The sequence below is a fragment of the Pongo abelii genome, chromosome 11, assembly GCF_028885655.2.
Source record: "Pongo abelii isolate AG06213 chromosome 11, NHGRI_mPonAbe1-v2.0_pri, whole genome shotgun sequence".
Lineage (NCBI taxonomy): Eukaryota > Metazoa > Chordata > Mammalia > Primates > Hominidae > Pongo > Pongo abelii.
In genome coordinates this window covers 117,385,873-117,409,400 of record NC_071996.2, presented here as the reverse complement: position 1 = coordinate 117,409,400, position 23,528 = coordinate 117,385,873, and the positions used below count along the sequence as shown (strand labels likewise).

The following is a 23,528-nucleotide window of genomic DNA, read 5'->3' as shown; positions in this document are numbered from 1 at the left end:
AAAGGAATGATATTTGTGATGTGTATGCAAAGGTTTTATATGGAAAGTATGAGATACACAATAGTTTTAGCAAAGTCAAATAACAATCTTTGAAAGCCTTATAGCATATTAAATTGATCTATTATTTAAGATACAATGGTTTTACTGTGTATTAAAAATACTTAGTTTTAATTTTCAAACAATTGGATTAGTTGAGCAAAATGCTTTTCTACCTAAAAGCAAAACATCTGATTTATAGTCTATAATAACTTAAAACCTATGTACTTATACCTTAACTTAATGACAAATGTAAATGATATGACTGTAAGTTCTGAAAATCTTAAATCTTATGCATTTTAGAAAACACATATAAGTTTTTTTTTTTTTTTTTAATGAATGCCTTAGGAAGCAATTGATAGCCACTCAAATACTACTCCTCTAGGGAAAGATGTGAAAGCCAAACCAGTCAGTCATGTTGGTGGAAAATCAGTATTTTTTACTTTTGTTGTTAATACTACTCTGAAAAAGCCATAATATCCATCTTAATCAGTGTAACTTTTCTTAGAACACAGCTTCTACTACATTTTTAATGAAGTGAGAGAAGTTACTTGGAAAACAAAGGCCTGTTGAACATAAGTGATTACATACTGTAAGCTACACAGATACCCAGAGAAAACATGAGGGGAAAAGAGAAGGTTTCTCTGAAATAAAAGGCATAACAAAATAGGATAATTGAGAACGGGGAATATTAAATTATGTCAGATGCACTGTTAGGGACTGATTGAAAGATAACTTGAAATGTCTGATGAAGTTCATGTCATCAAATTATAGTAGCACAGAAGGAAGGCTATGTCATTATCAGGAAGGAAGGAAGAGGATAGAATTTGGCGATAACTTGGAGAAACAAAATTGCATAATTTATGTATTTCTTAAATATTTAGTAACAATTCTGTCCTATGCCTTGGTGTTAATATAAATGGAAAGAAAGGAAAATAAATAAAAGTGAAATAGGATATATCTGAAGAACATGACACAAGGTCTTGAGTTAGAAGAAACACCATGGTAAGACAGATTCTTTTTTTCCTCCCTTCCCTCCTTCACTTCTTTTTCACCCTCCATTGTTCCCTCACTTCCTTTAACATCTGTTGAGCACCTATTATCCAATCATTGTGAAAGTAGAGAAGAAAGCTCCGAGTTTCATGGGAGCAAAATATAACTAAGCAATTATATGGCATGACAACTGCTGTAAGAATATCTAAAAGATACTGAGTTCTCATCTGTCACTTTTCTGGGCACATCATATGATTGATCATTTAATGCCCATTTTATCCTTATGTGATAAGTAGTACTACTATGCACATTTTACAAATGAGGAAACTGTGGCAAAAATATTTTATACAATATGCCCAAGGACATACTGTAAATAAGCAGCAAATTTTGGGTTTGAATCCAGGCAGAATAGCTGCATGCTCCTATTGTGCTATATGGTCTGATGTAAATACAAGATAATATAGGATATAAGTCCAGAGTTCTATAAAAATGCAATTATGTACATTGATTTTTTTCAAGCTATCTTCTTGTAGCCCATTCCTGAAGCCATTAGTAATTACACACAATGTTAGCTAATTGGTAAGGCTTGTCTTTTTATGGAGAAAAAAATGTCTCATTAGCCAAGTTCAACATTTTAAAATACTTTACAAAGAAATAATTAGCAAAATTCTATGGGGTACAAAGTTTTCTTGGTTGCCTCTTGGGATGCCTAATCCAGAGGAACAAGCATGGGGAGCTTTGGAGGGAAGGTGAAGTGAACATTTAAGGATGGATGCAAATTCTTTAGGTGATGAGGGGAAACGGTGTGTCAGGCAGATGAAATAGTAAAGGGAAAGCTTTTTCAGAGGAAAGATCATTTTATATGTTTGTTAACTTCACATGGTTAGGACATCATATATTTGATAACTAATGGTAGTGGACATTTATTTAGTGAGAAAGCAGAAAGCCTCTACACAGGATTTGTGCAACATGAAGGTCTTTGAATCAAGGTGTTCAAAGCAAGGTGTAACACAGTATATAAAATCAATGCAGTGAGGCTTATTTTAAATTTTGTATTGTATTATTGCACTTTCAAGCACTTTGGATATTTATAAGTTTGTTAATTTTATGTTAACTAGTTGATAAGGTTTGGCTCTGTGTCCCCACCCAAATCTCATCTTGTAGCTCCCATAATTCCCAGGTGTTGTGGCGGGGACCCAGTGGGAGGTGATTGAATTATGGGGGCAGGTCTTTTCTGTGCTGCTCTCATGACAGTGAATGGGTCTCATGAGATCTGATGGTTTTAAAAACGGGAGTTTCCCTGCACAAGCTTCTCTTTTTTGCCACCACTGTGTAAGAAGTACCTTTTGCCTTCCGCCATGATTGTGAGGCCTCCTCAGCCACCTGAAACTGTGAAATTTCTTTCACACATTGCCCAGTCTTGGGTATGTCTTTATCAGCAGCATGAAAACAGATTAATACACTAGTCCTTTGGTGATTAGAATCTTTATAATATTTTGTAAAAAGTTAGATAGTGACCAAAAAAATGTTTTCTACTCCCACAAAATTTAAATCTCACAATTTTTTAGCAAAGTGTTTAAAAGAAAAGTTGACCTTAAATATGAGTTATGCTTTTTCTCCCCAAAACACAAATATTCCTAATTTGTTGACCTTTTTTTGTGATAATAGGCATTTGCCAACTGTGAACTGTAAGCAGATAATTTTGAAAATAATATGATTAATAATCCTATCAACATAAAGGTGACATTTTAACAATAAACAAAAAAGGCACCATTTTCAAAAGAAACTTATGATATAGAACATTTGATAACAGATATTTTTGTGTTTCCTCTACCAAATCTACATAAGGGCAGTAACCTTTAAAAGTCCTTGTATCTGAACCTTTAAGAAATGTAGAAAAAGAATTTTCCACATAGTATTAAAATGTTTGAAAACTTCTGATTAGTTTGCAAAACCAACTGATTGACCTCAGAACAAGAGGCAACCCTAACATAATTTTAACAAAAATTCCTTTGCATAATTAGTGGATGAATTTGAAAGTTCAGCCTGCACATTGGCAAGTACAGACCATCATACATTTTTTCCTTTAAGAATTTTGTATTTTTTGTCAAGGGATCATTTGCAGTTCTGATAGCTGCTAAATCCAATCATAGATCATACTTGTGAATCATTGAATTAGTCATTAATTAAAATTATTAAATCAGAATTCCTTGAAAATATAAGCATATTGAGTCATCTTTTCTCACAGAACCGTCATTTTTGTGCCATTGTTATTTTTTGATTAGAAACAAACAAAATTACAGTCTATAAAAGAAACATATGGAATTTTAAATATTGCTAATTGTATCTTTCTGTCATTATTTTTATTTCAGGTGTATATATAAATTATTACATACATAAAATACCAGCACAGCAGTAATTGCTTAAAACATTTTTATAAAAATAGTTCGGAGACTACTGTGGTAGAAACTCGAAGGGACTAAGTGGATTAATAGAGGCATGGAAATGGCCAAAGGCATGAAGAAGGAAGACTGAGGTTGGAGAGGCAGCCTGCATTCTCACTCTGTCACTGACCACTGGGCTGTTCTTGGGCAACTTAATTCCTCTGGCTCCACTTTCTCAGTTGTGAAATAAAGATAATAATAGTACCCACCCAATCATATTCCAGGAAGCTATGTAGATTTTATAGGTAAAACGATGGCACAAATTACATATTCAATAAGTGTTAACCATCAATCAGCTCTTGAGACAGTGAGCTTTGGCACAGGAAAACCAAAGCTATAGTTATATAGAATATATAGCAATTACCACATTACTTTAAGATAATTTATCTTTATACATTGTCCCTGAGAGTCTGTGTGTTCATTGAGAGCAGGGATTCTGTCACAGTCACCTCTCTAGAACCTAGGATGTTGCCTAGCACATAGATCTCCAGTAAATATTACTAAATCAAATATGGCTGAGGAATAAAAGAGAGAGGTACAAGCTTCCCTTTGTTTCCACATTCTGGATTCTAAGTATTGGGCTCCTCTTAGAGTTCACCAGATCCTATCTGTGACCAACAGGCCTATGCAGGGTGCAGGATGAACTGTAGAGCAGACATGGGTCTGGCACCAAACAGGAGCCAACAGGTTAACTCTTTTTGTGAGTTCCTTGTTTATCCACTTTATAGAAACTCACAGTGACAAGTTACTGGATCTTTTGGCCAAAGCTAAGTCAGGAGAATGCTGTAAGCTGGACAAGTGCCCACAGTTAGTCTATGGAGCAAGGAATGGCCACTAAAGGCAGTCCAGGTCATGAACCCTCTGTGTCTGACTCATGGCAAGAGACAAAATGTCAGCAACTCTGACTGTTGCCAGCCCAGCTCTGACACAACTCATAGATGTATTACTCATCTCATTCTCATTCTGTGTTTTACTGTATATTGAAAACATTCTTTTCTTTTAAAAAAAAAAAAGCCTTAATATTTTCATTGGGTTTGTGGATGACTAACAATCTCATCGCATTTATTTTAAACAGGCTTCCAAATCACTGTATGTACATTGAGACTTTTCTTACTGCCTTTAGGTAGGCCTTATAATTTCTCATTCAATTTTCTATGTGATATATCACTTTCTGACAATAAAGCAATCTTATTTTTCAATTTTAATAAAATAGTTTCATGGTTTTATAACTTTGAAGAAAAATACACGCAGACCTGTAAAACTGAGCAATTTCATGAGTTTCCAAACTGCAAGTTATTTTGTAGCCTCCATTTGGTAATTATAGATATTTATATCCCTTTTTTCATCCTCTACAAAATTCAGAGCTGATTATGTCCAGTTGACTTGGAAACTGACTTAGGCCTCCACATTAATTATCTTTGATAATAAATGTGTTAGATCAGATAAATGATTTAAAACTAGTGTATGTTTGCGAGTGGGAGAAGGAGGTTTAAAACTAATTTATAGGAATATAGTCCACTGGTCATTTTCACATTTCATCAAAAAATATTTCAGAGGGTGTCTCAATAGTAATTGATCACACTGAGGTGACAAAATGTACCATTACTGCTTCACTAATAGAAGAAAGTTATTAATCTCCTTCTAGGTCCAGACCTTCAGTATAACCTGACAATGTATCATGTATCAAGGAATTAACATATTTTAAAAATTATAAAGAAGCATGCCAGTATACCATGGATTCAGTTGATGTTGCAAATCAAATAATGTCATCCATATCAATATGTTATACAGTTCTTACTTTACAACACAGAAAAAACTTTAACTAATCTGGTTACCCTTTCAAAATCTCTTACTATTTAACTAAAAATGTAAATTTATTTTAACTTGTTTATGAACCATTGGGATAAAAAACAACTAATAATTCCATATTATATAGACAACATATAACACGTGTCTTTGTCTTTTAAAAACAATGTATATAACAGTACAAATTTTTTAAAATCTGGGTGATTTAAAGTTTTTTTGTTTTGTTTTGTTTTTTAATAAATTAGATATATCTGAAATGAAGTCACCACAGCTGCCTAATGCAATGTTAGTGGAGTGATTCTGTTTAATTCTTGGATTATCATATTTCACTTGTAGAATTTTATATCAATATTTTTGTTAACAATTTATATTATCTAGTAATTAATAAGTTGAATGAGTTTCCTTCGCATTATATGCTAGTTTTCTACAGTACATAGCTATCAATTTAAATTTTTTTCTACTTGGTTTGAAAATATTTTTAGAAAATAAACTCATTAAATGAACTTTATTTCTAATTAATGATGCATTTATCATATATTTAGGAATCATATTTCATTTAAACCAAAATATTTTAGAGCCTTTTTTCTAGTATTAATTAATATAAAGCTAGCATGCATAATAGTAACAAAATCGCAATAATAATTCTAGTGATATAAATTTTAATTTGCCATTAAGTCAACTTAAAAATATTTATGTTGATTAAAGTCATACAAATGGGACTTGCAAACCCTTCTATGCTTTTACATTCAATGCATATGCAATTGCACTATGCTGAAGGTACGGTGCTGCGCTGAATCCCTCTTTTTCTCCTGATACTGCAGGGAATAAGGATAGCACAGAAAGAGCTCAGAACCTCAGGGAGGAAGGTCACCATCAATAAACAGCTGTATGCATTCAAGGCAGATATATATGAGAGGCAATTTTTTAAAATTAGAGCAGTTTTACTTCTAAGCATTAGTGCTTCTGTTTTTCACATGAAAGAAACTAAACAAGAAATAGACTTTCCTAGAACACTCAGTTATAGCACTTGAGAGAGAGAAAAAAAAATTGAAGTCAATAGAATTTAGGTCACTGCTAAATTAATATTTTCTCTACGGATATTCCTCTACCAATCACTTTTATACACACTTCACATCTAAGTTTTTAGTTCAAAATATATTGAAAATCTTGCTTTTCCATTGACACTCCATTAGCAGGAGCAAATTCCACTGCATCAATGTCTAAGAAGCTATTTTAAAGCAAGGAGGAGATTGTGGGACCTTTGTACCCAACAACAAATCATTCTGATTTTATTTTTAAGTCATGCCTGATGCACTCTTTCCACAATGCCCCCTTGACTTCTTCTTCCTCAGAAGTTTAAATCTCTGCAACATGTGAAGTTGGTGACCAAGACATGGGTAGCTCTACCTTAGTTTTTTCTATAATGTGTGGTGCTGAGCGTATTTTGTTCTTCATATATCCTAAATAAATTGGCCTCAGAGGTCTAAACAGGGCTTCACATATTGAACTTGCATCCCTCCTAACACCATCTGCATGTCCATTACCATATTCCTTTATTTATACCAATCATGTTTTGTAGATGGGAAATAAAATGGGAGAAATTACATTTCTCTTTCTTATTGACCCAGGAACCAGAGATTATGAATATTTATTCCTTTCTTATTGAGTCAACTGTAGTCACTGTTTTTCTTGTAATCTTTACAAAATATTGCTAAGAAGAATATGGAGGCCTTGTTTTACACATATTGGCATTCTTCAAGTTATGAAAATCTGTGCTCAATAAACTCTGTGTTATCTCTTCTCTTTCCTACATTTTCAGTTCATCTCCTCTGATCTTACCCATAAGCAAATAAACATGCTGTCTCCTATCTGAACAAAGAAGGATCCTTTATTTGATCTTAGAGCTACAATCTTTTCTCCTATTCATCTTCACAGCCAAACTGTTTGAAAGTGTAGTCCCTACATTTTGTTTACTTTGTGATATGGCTTGGCTTTGTGTTCCCCACCCAAATCTCACCCTGAATTGTAATAATCCCCACATGTCATGGGAGGGACCTGATGGGAGGTAACTGAATCAGGGGTGAGTTTTTTCCATGCTGTTCTCGTGATAGTGAATAAGTCTCACGAGCTCTGATGGTTTTATAAAGGTGAGTTCCCCTGCACATGCTCTCTTGCCTGCTGCCATGTAAGATGTGACTTTGCTTCCTCATTCACTTTTCACCATGCTGTGAGGCCTCCACAGATATAAGGAACTGTGAGTTCATTAAACCTCTTCCTTTATAAATTACCCAGTCTTGGGTATATCTTTATCAGCAGGGTGAGAACAGACTAAAACACTTTTCTTAAAATCAAATTCACTCTTGAACCTACCAGTAATCCAGGTCTGTCCAATTTCAGCTCTGAAAATCTAATGACTCAGGAAAACCATCATTCCTAGACAAATTGGAAAAGTTGCTCACCCTAAACTCCTCCTCCTCCCCACATAATCTTCATCTCCAATCACTCTCCAAATTTGGATAAACTTCCTATGCTTAATGCATTCTCTCCTTTTCATCTACACTGTTTCCTAGCTCAAATTCTCATCCACTCATAGCCTGTTACATTAGATTCCTCATATGACTGACTCTCTTACTTCCTTATCGAAATCATCTTCTAAAAAGGGGAGAAATAAAAGTAAAATTCTAAGGCCCTCCCCCAGCCAACTGAGTGGAGCATCTCTTAGCCAACAGGACCCCAGAGTAACCTTGAAAACTGAGCTCTCAGCCAGGACAGGATGGTGTTCAGACAAGCCTCCTCATACTCCCTTCCTCCATAATGACCATTAGCCTTGCTTCCCTAAGGGCTAAACAGAAACCAGCCCTTTCTTTCTTTGATTTTTTTTTTTTTTTTTTTTTCTGAGATGGAGTTTTGCCCTTGTTGCCCAGGCTAGAGTGCAATGGCGTGATTTCGGCTCACTGCAACCTCCGACTCCTGGATACAAGCGATTCTCCTGCCTCAGCCTCCCAAGTAGCTGGGATTACAGGCTTGCACTACCATACTTGGCCAATTTTGTATTTTTAGTAGAGATGGGGTTTCACCATGTTGGACAGGCTGTCTGGAACTCCTGACCTCAAGTGATCCACCTGCCTTGGCCTCCCAAAGTAGTGGGACTACAGGCGTGAGCCACTGCACCCAGCCAAAACCAGCCCTTTCAAAAGACCTCAATACTGATATCAACCAGCCACCTGATACTGCCCTTCCTCTTTTAGCCTGATGAGAGACCACTGACCATGAAGTGGGTCTGGCCAGTCCATGGAACACATGCAGTAAGGGTTTTCATGTCCTCCACTTCACCTTCTGATGTTAGGCGGCTGAAAACTCCAGCCTTGGATCATGCTAAAACTGCCATTTTTGGTACATGGGACCCATGAAGGGGCATGAATGTGTACTGTGCATGTGCATGATTCACCTTTCATAAATAATCATGCCTCCTCCTCAAGCTTATGAAATATTCGCATACCCAACTCAGCATAAATTCCTGTTCCCTTTGCTCCTCCCTTGAAGTATCTGTTTCCGGGTTCTGGCTGGAGGCTATGCTTTCCAGCTTGTCCAAATGGCCACCCTGCAGACTGTAACCCCTTATGAGGAATTTATTTTCCAAATTTATGAACCTTGTCATTCTTCACTTGACAAGGTAAATCTGATGATGTCACCCTGTTTGCTTAATGCACTTTAATTCCCTCAGAAATAGTTTAAGACTTTAATCAAATATGTCATGATCTTGTTTTGTCTCTGTACATTCTTGCCTATCATGCCTCTTTTTCCTTAAGCTCTATCCATTTATATCATTACTGTCAGAACATGCCATTGCAGCCTCACATCTCTATGGCTTTGAGCATGTATTGCCCTCTCCTAGAATCTACCCCTCTCCAGATGACCTATACATCCTACTTACCCTCCAGATCTTAGCTCAAGCCTAGGCTCCTTTGAAAACCATCCACACTCTTCAAGCAGATATGAATTCTCCTCCTTGCTTTCCCCCTGTACTTAGATAGTCTTCCATTTTATTAACACATGTCTCATTTCATCAAAATAATCTCTCGTTTCTCTTCCTTTACCTAGCTAAAAGATCCTTAAGGAGGGCCACAGTGTGTATTTCCCTTTTGTATCCCATGAACCAGCAGAGCTTCTATCTCAATAAACAATTGTTGAAATAATGTTTAATGAGATAATCATATTATTTTTACCTGATCACATTTGGAAGGCAGAATGGATACAAGTGCATAGAAAGGATCTTGTAATTATGAACTTTTTACTGTTCTTTTGCCCCGAATGCCCTTGCACAATCACTTTTTAAGTCATATTCCATACCCAAAGAATGACTGAGAGTAATCAGACTTATCAAAAGCTGGGAAAAAAAGTGGATGATTTGCTTACTGTTCTTGCATCCCATATAGACAGGGTCTTGTCTGCAGAACTTGTGAGAAGAGTATTGGAGAAAGGAAAAAACTCAATGCTGTTCACAGAATCTGTATGTCCATACAAAGTACATCTGCATCTTTCACTATAAAGAGAGAAATTAAGAATTTTAGGGGTTAATATCTATGCTGTCTATACAATGCTAATAAAAATAATTTAAGGAACTGAGGCACGAAATAATTTTATTAATGGCAAAAATTTTACAATAACAACATTTTAAAAGTAAAATTCTATAGCTACCTTATATTCTCAGCACTTTATAGGATTAGTAGCATTTCAGTAATTTCTTTGTAAATAGAGTACTTTTGTCTGAATTATTGATTTCATATCTTTACTCGGGTGATTCCTTTATGCACTTCATGTTCTTCACTGAAATTTGGAGTTTTATTCATTTACTCTTTAATTTTTGCAATCCTTTATAAAATCCGGTTGGTTTCTTTTTATTATGACTTACAAGGACAGCTATTGGGGGATGGCTGTTTTCTAAAGATTAATGGCAAAAGGTGGGAAAATTAATTGGCAGAAGGAGAGAAAGGCACTGACTTCTATTCAGATTTGTTGTCTCCCACAAAATCTTTTCACCTCATGGTGCTGTTGACCCGATCCCTGACATTTATCTCTTCTCCATTTTTTTGCTCTACTTTCAAGTACAGATGTAGTATGTTGCAATACCCGTAGCGTCACAGGCTCTATTTTAACTCTCAATGAGCCTGCCTCCCTCACGACCCTCATTCTGCCTCAGCTACGGCAATCTGCTTTATCTCTTTTATCTAACAATAAAAATGGCTTGTTAGGATTTATGCTTCCAACTATGATAAAGTAACCAGTTTCTGTACTTCTCTTACAATAAGCAACTGTAAAATTACACACATTATCTAAAGTAAATTTTTACTGGCATTGAACTAAACATAGCACGGGAATATAATCCTTAAGAGAAGGAAAAACTCAAAATGAGCTCTGTAACTCCATGACTTTCTGCTTGGATGCACTTTTTACTATCAAATACAGAAATAGAGCCCAGTAGAACTGAAGTTTCACTGAGTTGAGAAGCAGTGAGAAAAGTCTGGGCTTCTGAGTGGCTTAAAATTTGGAGTGTAGGGTAGCTGACAAAAGGGAGCTGAGCTAGGAATGGCAGTAGTCTGTGTGAGGATTCACCATGAATTTTGGGCGAACGTCTAGATGGTATTTTCACAGAGTAAGATTCCACAAGGTCTAGCAGAGATTTCCTGCTCTATGGTTGAGAGCTGAGCAATGATACCAGAGATTAACTACTGCTAGAAAGAATACTCTGGAGTTTAATCCTGGGTGAAGTGGAGATAATTTACTGCATACCTCAGACTCTCACTTGGAGATTCAAGAAAGGCTCCACTATAGGAGTATGGGTAAGGTTCATAAACTAAGTTCAAAACAAAAATAGAGTTCTATTACCAATGAATAAAACCATGCCTGAAAGGGCAAAAATGATCTTCCCGTAATTAAACTGCTCATTACAACAGAACTCAATACCTTTTCTAGGAGAAAACCTAATACAGATTTCTCCAAATTAGTCATTAACAACATCTAGCACGTATTTTTTTTTTTTTTTTTTTTTTTTGAGATGGAATCTTGCACTGTTGCCCAGGCTGGAGTGCAGTGGCATGATCTTGGCTCACTGCAACCTCTGTCTCCCGGGTTCAAGCGATTCTCCTACCTCAGCCTCTGGAGTAGCTGGGGCTACAGGCCTGTGCCAGCACACCAGGCTGATTTTGGTATTTTTAGTGGAGACGGGGTTTCACCATGTTGGCCAGGCTGGTGTCGAACTCCTGACCTCAAGTAACCTGCCCACTCTGGCCTCCCAAAGTGCTGGGATTACAGGCGTGAGCCACTACACCCCACTGCAGCATGTAATTTTTTTTTTAATGCTACATATGTACATATGTGAAGCGGTAAAAATGTAAGCTATAAACAAGAAGAATAAAAAATACATAGAACAGAACAGACTCTGAATCAAACATTGGAAATCAAAGACCAAGCCTACAAATGATTTATTATTATTATGTTCAAAGATTTAAAGAAACATATAGTTATAACGGGTGCACAGATAGAGAATCTCAGAAGGTAAATGCAAACCATAAAAAAAGAGGTCTATGTAAGAATGGATAAGTATATGTGAAATTAAAATGTTAGTTGGGTGAGCAAAATATCAGATTGGGTACTGAAGGAAAAAAAAAGTAGTGAGAATGAAAAGAGATTAATAGAAATTATCTGATTTGAAGAACAGAAAAAATATAGAAAAACCACGGATTACAGTCTCAATAATCAGTAGAAAAATATTACAAGGTCTAACATAAGTATAATCATGTTATCAGAGAGGGGTGAAGAGAAGGGGGGAGGGAGATGAGGTGGAAATATTTTTGCAGAAGTAACAACTAAAATGTTCTGCAATTTAATGAAAAATATCAACATTGATATTTTTCAAGTCAACATTCCTATCAATATTCATATCAAGATTGATAAAGCTCAGCAAAATCCAAACATGCTTAACAACAGAAAGAATGCACCTAAGTATATAACAGTCAAACTGTCAAAAGCAAAACATAAAACAAAATCTCTAAAGCAGCCACAGATAAACATAATGTGCAGAGAGCAATTACACAAATAGCAACTGACATTTTAACAGAAATAATGGAGGCAGAATCACTTTTTTGAGGGCTGAAAATTCAATATTCAGCCAAGAATTCCTTCAATAACGAGAATAAAACATTTTTTAGATAAATAAAAGCTGATAAAGTCATTGACAGTAGACGTTTTCTACAAGAAAGGCTGAAAAGAAGTTATTCAGATTAAATTGAAATGACAACAGATGGAAATATTTGCATACAAAAAGAATGTATACCAAACTTTTTAAATTCACACTTTTTTTTTTTTTTTTTTTAGAGACAGAGTCTTGCTATATTGTCCAGGCTGGTCTCAAACTTGTGGCCTCAAGAAACCCTCCCGCTTTGGCCTCCCAAAGTGCTGGGATTGCAGGCATGAGCCACCATCCCTGGCCATATTGTTTTGTTTTAACAGAGGCATTTCAATCTGTAAAGAATTGTGCTCTAACTTTAAAAAGAATTCGTGTACCAAATCTTCCATTAATTAGACTAAAAATTCTTTTTATTTGAAGTTTTATTAGTATTTTTAGGCAAATGCAACATTATTATAAATATAAGTACATTTGTGTTATTACAATGATAATCTAACAAATGTATATACACAGAGAATTTATAATCTAGTAATGTGTGTCCTTACATTTATATGATATACACTATTGGTAAAATACTGTACACATTCATAATTTATATTCAGACTTTGTTGTCATTATCACCCAATTAAATTATTCAGGAGCACTTTATATTCACTTATGGTTGTGGGGGGGAAGGAGCAATTCTTCAATGGTCTATTACAGCTCACATAGTTTCCCAAACAAAATAGAAAAGCTAGGTCTTCACATAGCTCAAGGGAAGACAGTACTGCTCAAGAGGGTAAGAAATCTGCTCATGAGTCACTGGCTTAAGGTGTGGGGCATCCCTGGCAGACAGGCTGCAAAAGCGGGCTTGTGAAAGATTAATTAGCTGCCAGAGAAGGAAGGCTCATTCAGAATTTCTTTGGAAGGTGAAAATGGACTAAAGTGATGGAGCATGACAGCACTGCAAAGAATGACAATGATTTGTACATCTCCATCAAAACATAAACACTGAAGTCTCATGCAATTTCCTGTTTCTTATCTTTTCTTTTCCTATCATTTTTTAGGAAGAAGTTCACAAGCAATAGCTCTTTCTTAATTTACCTCTTGGTTTTCCTTTATTTCCTTTCATCTCCTCTCTTTTCTCTTTCCTTGCTTCCTTGTTATTTTGGTAACTGAATGATAAATATTTCTCTAAACTTTCAACTTGCTGTAAGGCAGATTTGTCCACTCTTCCAGGTCAGATACATTTTTATTTAAAATGCATTTCCCATACATACGCTAACTCTAAAAGGACACTGTTTTAACACAGAGTTCCTTTGTGAAACATTAAATTTTAGGGTTTTTATTTCCTTTGATATGTTTGTTTTAATACTACTAATATTGAATACAAAATTGTAACTTAAAATTCAGGCTTGTAGGAATATGCAGGTCAACAAAATGTGGCTAATAGAATTATGAAACATTGATATAAAGACAGTAGCAAGATATTTTTTAAGTGAACATGAAAAAAAGATTAAAAAATATCTATCCGTGTTTTGAAAGGGAATACTAGAATTCATTACCATATTAACCCTTAGTAAGAGCTGGATTTTAAATAGCATTTATATAATTGAACCAAAATAAAATGATAAAATCTATCATGAGTTTATCTGAAATAAAATTATTCATGAAATACCTAATCTAACAATCCAACATGAACATAAGTGAAACCTATTTAAATCCCTAGACTGCAATTCATAACATCCAAGTTCATAAGGGATTTTCTTCACCTCCTAGTTTTCTGTAAAGGTTTATATATAAGCTATTTTTAAAATTCACAAGAATTTTGTACCTTAGCCAGGCAAAGCCCTCGAGTGACACCCAAATTTTACTTCAAAAGTCAAGAATATTTTTATAATGAAAACATTTGTTTTATATTGCCAAAAATAATATAAAATAATTCATCAGGTAATAGTTCCTTTCTTTGTAGCCATGAAATTCAGTTGGATATTTAGTGGAGAGGTGAGATCTAAATAAAATCTACCGTGGAGTCTGCCGCAAGCTCTACCACAAGATTCACCACAATCTGTGTCTGTGCAAAAATCATGTGGTCTGAGCATCTCAGCCAGGTTGGATCATGGCCAGGCCACAGCTCCTAAACAAAAGAAGTTCTTGGCCAAAACCCTCGGTGATAAAAATATACTAATAAATTGAACATTGTCCCCAAATGGTCATAAAAATCCACCTCACATAAAAGGCAGACTCCTAACAACCTCAAGTACCTGGAACACAGGCAGGATCTTGGGTCTAAAAGCAAAAGTTGAACAAATAAAATGATCATAATAGAGCTAGCAACTCAGGGTGCCTTCAAGTCCTAACTCAGCATTGTTAAATAGTCAATTGAAACACTTTTGCAAAGAATATGGGTGCAGGAGGGCTGGGGTTAAAAGGCCAGAGTAGCACAAACTAACAGTGAGAAAAAGTGGAAGCTTGGCAGTAAACTGGAAAACTGAAAATATAAAACAAAAAGAAGACCAAATATTAAAATAGCAACCTGAGGCAGGCTGCTAAAGATCAAAACAAACAGCTTTATAACTCAACACTTCCTACATCTCATAGTTTAAGCAGACATTTATTGAGTGCTTAGTGTTCTAAGCAATTTACATAATTAAATAACAAAAATGTGAAAATACAGTCGACCCTCATTATTTGTGATTTAATATTTGCGAATTTGCCTACTTAATAAAATATATTTGTAATCACAAAGATTCTCTCTTTGATCAAATGCTAGCCAGACTCCTCGGAACTCCCTGACTAGGTCTCATGCTTGGCCTATAAAATCTACAGGCTGTCAGCGCACATGAAATTCTCCCACCCTCCTATGAAAAGATTTGAATAAGCACTAGATCAAGCCTGCATCTCTAGGATGACCCAGCCCTATTTAAGATCCTGCCTGGGGAAGCTCATGGCTGCCAAAAGAATTGACCACTCCAGCCCACACCTGATAAGCCCCGGACACCTTTTTTAGAGCATTTACTACAGAGGGCTGATAATTGTGGATCCTTCCTTTATCCCTTTGAGATACCTGTGTATCTCCTACAATTGAGGAGTATGTTTCTCAAAGGACCTGAAAGCCATTCCTTTAAAATGTAAATATCAGGAGGAAAAGCTTGCCTCCCAGTCTCTGCTGGAGGATTGAATCATTTACACTGACCAACACTTTGTAATTTTTCGCTACCCTGACTCTACTGAGTCCCTGCTCACCCTTCTCCCTATTCTGCAATTCTCTCTTTAAAATGCCCAGTCCTCCCTGTACAAACCTAAGTTGAATTCAGGTCACGCCGGACCCTCTTCCCTTCTGCAGCAGTATATTACTGATTACCACCTGACCTTACCACTTTAACTAGTGTCCAGCTTTGTTGATCTTTGACAGTAACTCCCAAATTACATTCACAGCCCTTTTTGCTCATTTGTAGACACAGGCGTGGGCAGAAGCTTGAAAAATTTGAGTCACCTGATGTGCATGTTCCCAGCTGTGTTGAAACTAGGCAAAGCCCTACCTTCGTGTTTCAACTCTCAAACAGGGTCGCTTTAACAGTCTATTTATTGCCATGTTTTTCGTGCTTCTGTGATTTTTTGTTGGTGATTTTCCTATTTAAAACAGACCTTGGCTGTAGCGCTATGTGCTGTCTAGGGATCCTAAATGCAAAAAGGCTGTGATGTGTCTTAGAGAGAACATACATTTGTTAGATATGCTTTGTTCACACACAAGTGATAGTGCTCTTGTCTATGTGGTCCATGTTAATGATTCGACAATATATATTAAATAAATTATCTTTAAATAGAAACATACACAAAACAATGCAGGTATTGATTGGTTGTCAAATGCTACATATCAAGGCCTTTATTTTTCTGAGAGTGGGCTTGCAAGCACACCACTACTGGATGCCTAATATTCTCAATGCGATAATTTTATGTGTCAACTTGACCCGGATAAGTATGTCCAGATGGTAAAATGTTATTGCCGGTATGTCTGTGAGGGTGTTTCTAGAAGAGATTAGCATTTGGATCAGCAGACTGAGTAAAGGAGATGTCCCTCGCCAATGTAAGAAGGCACCATTCAATCCATTGAGGGCATAAATATAACTAAAATGGTGAGTTTGCTCTTTGCTCAATCTAGGACATCCATATTCTCCTGCTGTCAGATATCAGAACTCCTGGTTCTCAGGACTTTGAACTTGGACCAGGACTTAGACCACTGACTGCCTTGGTTCGCAGACCTTCAAGTTTGGACTGGAACTGTACCACTGGCTTTCCTGTGCCTCCAGCTTGCAGACAGCACATCATGGGACTTCCTGCCTCCATAATTGCATCTATCTCTCTATCTTTCTCTCTCTCTCTCTTTCTCCTATTGGTTCTGCTTCACTGGAGAACCCTGACTAATACAGTGTTTATCTAGAATTTATTTACCTTTTATAATTACACTAATTTTTAAAATATTTCTCGAATAATTCCATTTATCATCTAATCATTTTATCCATGTGTTCACTTGAGTTTCCCTTGCCTTATTTATTGTTTTGTATTTTATTTATTTTTAATCCAGCCCATTTGATACTGAGACTCAGAAGAGTAAGAATGAATGTGAGCATGTACGTAAGTGCCTCAATTCTTAAGGATGCAATAGTAAACTATTTCTTTATAATACACAAATGTATGGTTTGGCTGTGTCCCCACCCAAAACTCATCTTGAATTGGAGTTCCTATAATTTCCACATGTCGTGGAGGGACCTAGTGGGAGATGATTGAATCAGGGAGGTAGTTTCCCCCATACTGTTCTCTTGGTAGTGAATAAGTCTCACGACATCTGATAGTTTTATAAGGGGAAACCCATTTCGCTTGGCTCTTATTCTCTCTTGCTGCCACCATGCAAGATGCGCCTTTCATATTCAGCCACAATTGTGAAGCCTCCCCCGCCACATGGAACTGTGAGTCCATTAAACCTCTTTTTCTTCATAAACTGCCCAGTCTCAGGTATGTCTTTATCAGCAGCGTGAAAATGGACTCATACGCACAAACTCTTATTTTACTCCAAAATGTAAAATAAGAATGTGTGTATTAATAAAGAAATAGTTTATCATTGCATCCTTATTTTACTTTACTTTCAGACTAAAGTAAAATAAGAGTTATTTACAGAGATTTTTTACAGAGTTTAGGTTTGTTGCCTGTCATCTGTACCATCAAGGTATGTACTGCATGTGCCACAGTCTAAACTAGTTTAAAATATTATTTTCCCTGAATATTACAAAGGACAGTAAGAGCTAAAAGTGAAATGTCACATTGCTGAGTGATTCTCTTGGTTTGGGTTTCTGAAAGTTAATAGACTAAGTAAAATCGTTACATATACTTTATAACCTGTGCCTTATGATGTGGAACTATGAAAGTCAATCCTTCATGTGCCTGAACCCCAGACCTGGGTAAGGAAGAATGAAAGCTCATAGCTTCAATCATACAGTGCTGTTTTTTTAATGTTCTGCAGTTAGATCACTTTTAGCTTCTAAAAATTCCATGATTTAAAACCATCAAGTAACCATTTAATGTTTTGTTTTATAGATAGATAGATAGATAGATAGATAGATAGATAGATAGATAGATAGAAAAGGTCAACAGAATTGTTTTGAGGCATATATTTCTTTCAAAAAACTTTAAACATAAAAGGAAATAAATTAGCTTTAAAGATGCTTGGGAATAACTTCATTGTTAACTGTGAGTTGATAAAGAAGTATAACCTCATATACTCTAAATTCAAAAACCTCTTCTAAAATATTTTATTCAAACTTCTTTCTATCAATTAATTTAATGCAATATGTTCACATGTAGCCACAATGATACATTCAAATTTTATGTCTGTTTTCCTTTCCATATCTACACCCTGAAAGAGATCTTAGAAAGCAGATATTGGGAACAGGAAAAGTTAATGACAAAGGCAAGATCTCTAGCTCTAGTAGTTTGGCTATTAGAGAACAGAGAGCCCAGCAAGCATAGAATAAAGGAGAAAAAGCCTGGCTGAAATGAAGGCGAAAATGCTTAGGTTATCCAGGGGCTTGATTGTCAGAGAAAAAAAAATCTATTTAACCCACCTGTTTCCTCATGCACAGAGCTTGCCTTCAAAGCTCAGTATCTTCTGACCATAAAGAGCTAGAAACCCAAATGGACCCACAACACCCATCACTATCACATTATCCTGTTTATTTCCTTTATAGCACCAATCACTAGCTGAATTTAGCTTATTTATTTATATTCTTGTTCCCTCTTACACTTGTCAGCCCTGTGTAGAGTTAAACACTCCATGAGGACTCTGGCCTTATATGTCACAATCCATCACTTAACAGTTGTACATAGCTAGCCCAGAGTGGGTACTCAATAAATATTTATTTTTAATGAAATGACAAATCTTTGTGTTCTCTGAAGAGACACCATTACTTCCTATATCAGTCTGTTTTCATGCTGCTGATAAAGACATACTCAAGACTGTGAAGAAAAAGAGGTTTAATTGGACTTATATTTCCATATGGTAGGGGAGGCCTCAGAATAATGGCCTGGGAGTGAAAGGCAGCAAGAGAAAATGAGGATGATGCAAAAGCGGAAACCCCTGATAAAACCATCAGAACTCGTGAGACTTATTCAGTACCATGAGAACAGTATGGGAGAAACCGCTCTGATGACTCAAGTCATCTCCCACTGGGTCCCACCCACAACAAGTAGAAATTGTGGGAGTACAATTCAAGATGAGATGTGGGTGGGGACACAGAGCCAAACCATATCATTCTACCCCTGGCCCCTTCAAATCTCATGTCCTCACATTTGAAAACCAATTATGCCTTCCCAACAGTCCCCCAAAGTCTTAACTCATTTCAACATTAACCCAAAAGTCCACAGTCCAAAGTCTCATCTGAGACAAGGCAAGTCCCTTCCACCTATGAGCCTGTAAAATCAAAAGCAAGCTAGTTACTTCCTAGATACAACGGGGGTACAGATATTGGGTAAATACAGCCATTCCAAATGGGAGAAATTGGCACAAGCAAAGTGGTTACAGGGCCCATGCAAGTCTGAAATCCAGTGAGGCAGTCAAATTTTAAAGCTCCAAAATAATCTCCTTTGACTCCAAGTCTCACATCCAGGTCATGCTGATGCAACAGGTAGGTTCCCATGGTCTTGGGCAGCTCTGCCCATGTGGCTTTGCAGGGTACAGCCTCTCTCTCAGCTCCTTTCACGGGCTGGCATCGAGTGTCTGTGACTTTGCCAGGCGAACAGTGCAAGCTGTCAGTGGATCTACCATTGTGGGATCTGGAGGACGGTGGCCTTCTTCTCACAGCCCCACTAGACAGTGCCCCAGTAGGGACTCTGTATGGGGGCTCCAGCTGCACATTTCCCTTCCACACTGCCCTAGCAGAGGTTCTCCATGAGCACCCTGCCCCTGCAGCAAACTTCTGCCTGGACATCCAGGCATTTCCATACATGTTCTCAAATCTAGGCAAAGGCTCCCAAGCCCCAATTCTTGACTTCTGTTTACTTGTAGGCTGAACACCACATGGAAGCTGCCAAGGATTGGGGCTTGCACCCTCTGAAGCCACAGCCCAAGCTCTACATTGGACCCTTTCAGTCATGGCTGGAGCACCTGGGATACAGGGCAAAATGTCCTTAGGCTATATACAACATGGGGATCCTGGGCCAGGCACATGAAACCATTTTCTCCTAAGCCTCCTAGCCTTTGATGGGAGGGGCTGCCGTGAAAACCTCTGACATGCCCTGGAGACATTTTTCCCATTGCCTTGGGGATTAACATTCCCCTCATTGTTACTTATGCAAATTTCTGCAGCTGGCTTGAATTTCTCCTCAGAAAATGGGTTTTTCTTTTCTATCACATTGTCAGGCTGCAAATTTTCTGAATTTTCATGCTCTGCTTCCCTTATAAAACTGAATGCCTTTAACAGCACCCAAGTCACCTCTTGAATGTTTTACTGCTTAGAAATTTTTTGCGCCAGATACCCTAAATCATCTCTCTCAAGTTCAAAGTTCCACAAATCCCTAGGGCAGGGGCAAAATGCCACCAGTCTCTTTGCTAAAACATAACAAGACCTTTCTCCAATTTCCAACAAGTTCCTCATCTCCATCTGAGACCACTTCAGCCTGGACCTTAGTGTCCATATCACTATCAAGCTTTTGGTCAAAGCCATTCAACTAGTCTATACAAAGTTCCAAACTTTCCCACATTTTCCTGTCTTCAATCTGTTCCAACCTCTGCCTGTTAACCAGTTCCAAAGTTGCTTCCACATTTTCAGGTAACTTTTCAGCAACATCCCACTCTACTGGTACCAGTTTACTCTACTAGTCTGTTTTCATGCTGCTGATAAAGACATACCCAAGAATGGAAAGAAAAAAAGGTTTATTGGACTTACAGTTCTGCATGGCTGGGGAGGCCTCAGAATCATGGCAGGAGGTGAAAGGCACTTCTTACATGGAGGCAGCAAGAGAAAATGAGGAAGATGTAAAAGTGGAAACCCTTGATAAAACCATCAGATCTCGTGAGACTTATTCACTACCATGAGAATAGTATGGGTGAACCGCCCCCATGATTCAAATTATCTCCCACCTGGTCCTCCCACAACACATGGGAATTATGGGAGTACAATTCAAGATGAGGTTTGGGCGGGGACACAGAGCCAAACCATATCACTTCCCAGTACTTAACCCTCAATCCAGTATCCTTCCCTTTGGAATTCATCTTGAAATTTTGAATCTATTGTTTAAAAATATACTTGCTGAGATTTATGTGGCTTTTAACTACCTTAATCACATGATCAACAAAAAGGGCACAATAATTGATTGCCCTGTAAAGACTACAGAAACTTCCAGTATTTTAGTTTTTATTTTCTCATCTAACAGTATAATTTAGTTAACTGAAATTTCTGACTTTAATTCACACTCTTGTTCTTAGGAATGTAAGCTCCTTAAGAGTATTAAATGTGTACACCTTGCTTACCATCCTTGATGGTATCAATGTAAGGGTTCCATTTTTCCACTGTGTTGCTATAAAACAAGCTTGTCCAACCCATGGCCCATGGGCTGCATGCAGCCCAGGATAACTCTGAATGTGGCCCAACATAAATTAGTAAAGTTTTTTAAAACATTATGAGATTGGCAATTTTTTTATAACCTCATCAGCTATCACTAGTGTATTTTATGTGTGGCCCAAGACAATTCTTCTTCTTTCAATGTGGCCTGGGGAAGCCAAAAGATTGGACACCCCTTCTTTAAAATGTCAGCAAAAGAGTATTTTTTAATGTTTGAATGAGGATATAATTCACTGTTAAAAAGAAAGTGAGAAAATATATTAGGACTAACAGGGGACCTTCAGTAGATCAAGTACACAACATTACTCTTGACTTTATTTATCATGTTTTTGCTGCCACGATATGTCAGAAATGACTTTACACAAAATGATAAAATAAGAAATTTTTTTTGGAAAATTAGTTCCCCATTGTCTCCCTCTTTCTGTTATGTAGGCCTAACCCTTCTGAGCTGAATAAAAGTTTTATGGCAATATTTCACATTTAATCATGTTCAACAACTAAAGGCCAACAGTATGTAATTTTCTGTATAGTCTTATTCCTGAGCCCCTGGTACGTCTATTATTTTCTTTTCTTCTTACTCTTTAATAAATTCTATAACAACTATAAGCAAAGGTGAAAGATGAGGAATATTCGGAGGGAAAGTGTTGAGGTTATGTGAAGCTATCAAAGGAAGAAAATTAAACCTAGCTTGAACTTCCTAAGTCAGCATATGTAGTCCCTAAAAATGAAAATACTAAAAATGGCAAACATAATTTAAACACAGAATATTTTTCTCAATTAGTTCAACTTTTCCATTTACCCAAATGATGTTGTCCCTCTTTCCAGACCCTAGAGCTTTCTAGCCATCTAACAAGAATACAACATATAAGAAAAAATATTAAAAAAACACAATCCAGGCAGGCAAACCTAGAAAAGGCAATTAGTTTAGAATAATAGCATTAGTAGGTCCGGGTGCGGTGGCTCACACCTGTAATCCCAGCACTTTGGGAGGCCGAGGTGGGCAGAGCATGAGGTCAGGAGTTCGAGACCAGCCTGGCCAACATGGTGAAACCCCATCTCTAATAAAGATACAAAAAATTAGCCTGGCCCAGTGGCGCATGCCTGTAATCCCAGCTACTTGGGAGGCTGAGGCAGGAGAATCGCTTGAACCTGAGAGGCAGAAGTTGCAGTGAGCAGAGATCGCGCCATTTCACCCCAGCCTGAGTGACAGGGAGAGACTCCATCTCAAAAAAAAAAAAAAAAAAAAAAAAAAGAATAGCATTAGTAGGAGAGTTTCGTCATTACTTTACTATCTTATTTTAAGGCACTGTGATTCAATGGCCAAGATATATCTGCTTTTATTCTATAACTGAGTACAGTGGCTACATTCTGACTTTTCCTGACAGTCCTGATTTTATAGAATTTTATTATTTTCAGTAAATATATCAAATATGTCTTAAATATGATTTAATTTCCATGTCTCTGAAATAGTTACATGCATAATGCACAAATCAGACTTATACTCTTTGTCAGAACTTAGCCATTAGGTATCTGCTTTAAAATTGCATTTTGGAATTAATTTCTTCATCATCAGTATTCCTGGTGACATAAATGTGTGAGATTATTCCTCAATGGTAGTATAATTTATTGAAATACTAATTTGCATTTATACTCCTGGTGATTTCCCCCTGTTTTTTCCAGTGAAGCAGGGAAACAGGCTTTGTAATTCCTTGCCTCTGGAATATTGGATGGACAGAGACCAGAAACTACCCGGAGTCAGAAGTGTTTCTCATCTTTTGTAAAACTCTAAGCTCATGCTAGTTATCTCTGAAAGAAGAGAAGGCTTTAGGGAAGCTTTCAAGGACAAGGAGAAAGAGTGAGGTAGATTCCGTTGGTGAGAAAGGGGTATGTATGCTTGTCAGGCTCTGTGAGAAGGAAAGAATTTAGTATCATTCTATTGCATTGCCTGGAAAAGGTAGCCAGATCTCAGAG

The 23,528-nt window shown here is 36.8% G+C and overlaps 1 protein-coding gene across 4 annotated transcripts in view; it reads right to left on the bottom strand.

Annotated features, from left to right (window-relative positions):
• Positions 1-23,528, bottom strand: part of SPAG16 (sperm associated antigen 16) — a 1,150,408-nt gene that overhangs the window by 390,847 nt on the left and 736,033 nt on the right. For all 4 annotated transcript variants that reach the window (XM_024243621.3, XM_054549801.1, XM_054549802.1 and 1 more), the window contains one exon: positions 9,696-9,822. In XM_024243621.3, the coding sequence (XP_024099389.1) occupies positions 9,696-9,822 (127 nt within the window). The remainder of the gene's footprint in view (positions 1-9,695; positions 9,823-23,528) is intronic.